The sequence below is a fragment of the Peromyscus maniculatus genome, chromosome 7, assembly GCF_049852395.1.
Source record: "Peromyscus maniculatus bairdii isolate BWxNUB_F1_BW_parent chromosome 7, HU_Pman_BW_mat_3.1, whole genome shotgun sequence".
NCBI classification, from domain to species: domain Eukaryota; kingdom Metazoa; phylum Chordata; class Mammalia; order Rodentia; family Cricetidae; genus Peromyscus; species Peromyscus maniculatus.
In genome coordinates, this window is record NC_134858.1 from 10957117 (window position 1) to 10961497 (window position 4381).

Here is a 4381-nt window from a genome sequence, read left to right on the forward strand (position 1 = left end):
TACTTCAATACTGGTGAAAGTCTCAGAATGTCCTACGGCCATGAAATGACGTTTTTTTCCCCCTATATTTCAAGACAAGGTTTATGTGTGTAGCCCCCGAAGTCCTGGAACTCACCCTGTAGACCACGCTGGCCTCGAACTCAGAGAGCCGCCCACTGCTGCCTCCTTCCTGACTGCTGGGATTAAAGGCAGAAGCCACCACTTCCCGGCCCTAAAATGTTCTTAGTGGTTCTGTGAACAGTTCCTGGCTGTTCTGGAACTCACTGTGTAGACCAGGCAGGCCTAGTACTCACTAGACTAAAGGAGTGAGCCACAACCACCTGGCAAAAAGACATCTTCATATTTGTTTTGTGGTGGATTCTGGTTAAATAATTATCATTGTATAGTTAGGCAAGATTTGAGGACATTGCTCCTTTTCTTGTCTGTATCCTGGTCTGAGGTGGTAGTGTAGCCACCAAACAAAGCATTGTTCAGCAAGACCACAGACCTGTATGTCCCTCTGTGTCTGTCTGTTGTGAGGCTGTTATGTGTTCTTAGTTAGCTTTGAGGGGCCATGGGTGTGGTGAGGGGACAGGGAAGAAGTGTATGTGGCGGCATCCAGTCGAAGGTAGAATTCCTGTCTTGGGGAGACATATACCTCTACCCTCCTTTATAGCACCCCAGACACAAACCAAAGTATCCTACCACACTTCAGTTAGGAGAACTAATAACATCTTTATTGGGCCTGCTTACAGAGCATGGGTGAGGAGTAACTGACAGGAAAAAGCCATTTCATCCTAGCATGGAAAACAGATTACTCATAGCCAGTGTGTGGAGTCCCCACCGGGTCCTGTTATTGGTCCACACTGTGGCCTCTGTAGCACCACCTGAGACCGTGAGACAATTAGGGCAGAAGTACAAGGCAATGCTGAGGAAATACAGGAGGGATGAGCCTACACCTGTCTCTCCCGCCTCCCTGCTTCTTGTCCAGAAAGTCAGTCAGGGCACTCATGGGCATGAGCAGGTCCTTCCAGATGTGCTGATGCAGATGACGGCCGTGGTGCTCTGAAGATTGTACCATGCGAGTAGGTCACAGGTGCATGCATGTTCGGAACCATGCTGAGTGCCCCAAGACCTGCTTTCTCTCCCTGTGGCATCCTACTAGTGGGAGGTTCAAGTCAATGGTCGCATGAAGGCTCAGCTGTCAGAGAAGGAGGAAGGATGGAGACTCCTCAGAACTGTGCCATTTCCTTTTATTGAGTTGATCTCTGACCCAGAATAGGTGTGGCAGGACATTCTAAGGTGGTTCCATGGCCTTGTGGCTTTCCAGCCTAGAAGCTGTGATGATGTCTGCTGGCTGCTTCCCGTCAGAGCAGGTGTGTGGCCTACCTCTACAACCACATGAAGACTCCATCCTGACTGCTGGGATTAAAGGCAGAAGCCACCACTTCCCGGACTCCATCCAGGAGTCCCATTGTCGGAACCCACCTAAACTCCAAAAGCCCCATCACTGGCACCACAGTCAAATGGAGCATCCATTCTCTTCCTGCAGTTGCACAACCCACTGTAGATCCATCCTTTGCATCAATTCTGAGGGTGAGACCATGTGCAAATTAAAAGGTGACTTGAATCCAGGACCCAAAGTACAGTTTCAGTTGTCCACATAGCAGGCAGCCGTTGATTCAGATGACTAGGAATGTCCACTGGTGGCCAAAAGGTCTAAGGGGCAGGAGGCGAACCTGTGTCTGTTGAGTTCAAGTCCGTCTCCTTGAGTGGCAGGGAGATTTGGGGGCTCCTATCCAAGACTCTATCGGCCTGTTGTGAATGTTGTGAAAAGTCCGGGGCTCTGGCATCAGCAGTATCCATGGAGACCAGGGAGGCCTGCGAAGCTTGCTTGGAGAATCTTCTCACCGGCACGGTGAATTGAGGAGCCAAGAGCTTGGATGCTGAAAGGCGCTGGGACTCAGAGCCCACCTTAGCGTAAGGGCAGCTGTTGAGGGCTCTGCTTACCAGACACCTGAGGGGTCCCGCACAGGGATGCCTCTGAGTCAAAGTGAATGTCCCCTGACTGGGGTGCGAGGTGACCTCTGGGTAGTCCACAGTTCCATGCCCCTGGGGCTTCAACGGCTCACATCGCTCAGGCTGCAGGAGCCGAACAAAGGCGTCCATGGAGAAGCTCACCCTGGCCTCCCCACAGCTACACTGAGAAGCCACCTTGCCATAGTCGATCCACCTCGGGGTCGCAAAATTGATGGCCTCTGCACAGTTGAAGCCATGGTTGAAGCCAGCGTGGTAGCCATAGGGAAAGGTGACCATGAACTCCCCAGCCTCCTGCGTCATGCGGCCAAAGGGGATGCCATTCTCCTTGAGTACAGTGGGTGAGATGAGTGCCACCTTGTGCCTCAGGAAGGCCTGGCAGCCCTGGGAACTGCCCGGGAACAGCTGCCTGGCCAGGTGCTCCAGGCGTCGGCCATGCTCGGGGGGCACCGCATACCACGTCTTGGGCTGCCCAAAGTGCAGGTAGTTGATGCTGTACAGGTCCATGTCCTCGGTGTGCCACGCGAAGGTGGCCTTCCACATGCCAAAGTACAGGTAGGGCGTGTTGACACCCTCAATCACAATGCCGCATTCCTGCTTCAAGAGGTCCAAAATGCTCCCCAGCTGTGCCACGTTCCAATACTGAGTGTTCTCATCAAACAGGGAGCCGTTGACATCTGCACCATAGATCGGTGACCCAAAGAATCGACTTTTCCAGTATTTTCTCTCCAAATCTTCAAAACTCAGGTGTGGCGGGGTCTGGTATTTCTTACTGTTGGCCAGCTCACGGTATTGTCCCACCGTCATGGCTTTCTTCTTCTTATGGAATTGAGTGAACACACCTGCCTGGCCAGACACCACTTGCTGCAGGGGACTGCTTATTAGGATGTCACTGACGTCCTCATAGGACTGCCTGGCTCTCCACTCCTTGGGTGGGATGACCTTGGCCAGTCCAGCTCGGTGTGCCCCTTGGGACTCCATGTAGGCAATGTACTTGCTGAAATCTGAAAATTCTCTCATGGTTGGGCGGAAGGTCATGATGGCACTCCCTGGGCTCTGGGGGCCACAGTGCTCAGATGCCATGGCTACCGCTGCTCTGGGACCTTGAGCTTTGCAAGAGGGATCTTTCTGTCTGTCTCCGTGCCTTTTCTTCTCTTTTCCCTGTCTTCCTGCAGTGTCTTTTTCCTTCACTCTCTCTTCTGTGCAGAAGCTCTGTCTTTCCTTTCTTCCTTCTTCTCTTTTTTTTCCTAGTTCTTCAGTTTCCCGTTCGTCAGGATCACACTTTAAACATTAAATATGACTCTCAGGAGAATCACAAGTCTGAGCAGATGCTGGTCAATAGAGCCAGACCCTTCCTTCTCCTCTCCACACTCCAAACAAAAGCCAAGAGAGAGTAAGAGAAGAGAGAGCCTGCTGCCTTGACTTCCCAGGGACTCTGCTCCCTGGAGAGAGAGTCTCTGTGGAGAGAGAGGCCAGCCCAGGCCTACCTCAGCCAGCTGCCCAGGGGGCCTTGGTCCAGGCCTGTCACCTAGAGGTCTGTCCCGGTGGCCTGGAAGGCAGGGGAAGCTGAGATCTCTTCAGGAGGAACAACCCCAAACCTAATAGAAATCAACAATAACAGAAAATAAGTGGGTAGAAAAATGACTGAGCTAGGCAAAATTCAAGTTCAAATCAAAACACTGGTAAAGAGACACAACCATTTTGAATTCAGGTGGAGAAAACTGGGTTTTACAGTAAGTGAGTCTTGGTGACACTCACCTTGACCCTAGCAATTGGAAGTTGGTGCCGAGATAATCAGGGACTCAAGGTTGTTCTTGGATCCACATTGTCTTCAACGTTGTCCTGAATTCATGGGAAATAAAATGTTTAGTCATCCAATTCAAGAAACTTCATCAATTAAAATCTAAGAAAAACAATACAAATGACAAATTAAGATTTCAAATGCAATTGTCAGAAAACCTAACCTCACTAGAGAAGAGCAGAGAGGAAACCTAACCTGACTTCTCAGAAAGGGTAAGTGGAAAACAGGCCTCAGACCTTAGCAAGACTAACTCCATGATGGAGGTGCTATAAAGACTGTAAAACTCAGCACAGGAGCCAGGTGGTGATGGTGCACGTCTTCAATACGAGCACTTGAGAGGCAGAGGTAGGCAGATCTCTGTGTGTTATAGGCCAGCCTGGTCTACAGAGTGAGGTCCAGGACAGGCTCTGAATCTACAGAAAAACCCTGTCTAAAAAACAAAGACAGACAAACAAACAAGAAAAAAAAAAAAACTAAACCAAACCAAAATCCTTCAGCACAGGCACAGCTCCATCAATGCCCATCCTTTTGGGAAAGTCTCTAAATGAACTAACCTTGCTGTTT

General features: G+C 50.4%; 1 protein-coding gene across 1 annotated transcript; it reads right to left on the reverse strand.

Moving 5' to 3' along the window:
• Positions 1-694: 694 nt before the first annotated feature.
• Positions 695-3608, reverse strand: LOC143274185 (lysine-specific demethylase 4D-like). The gene has a single exon (XM_076575675.1). The coding sequence runs from the start codon at positions 3097-3099 to the stop codon at positions 1699-1701; it is 1401 nt and encodes a 466-aa protein (XP_076431790.1). The 5' UTR covers positions 3100-3608; the 3' UTR covers positions 695-1698.
• Positions 3609-4381: the final 773 nt, after the last annotated feature.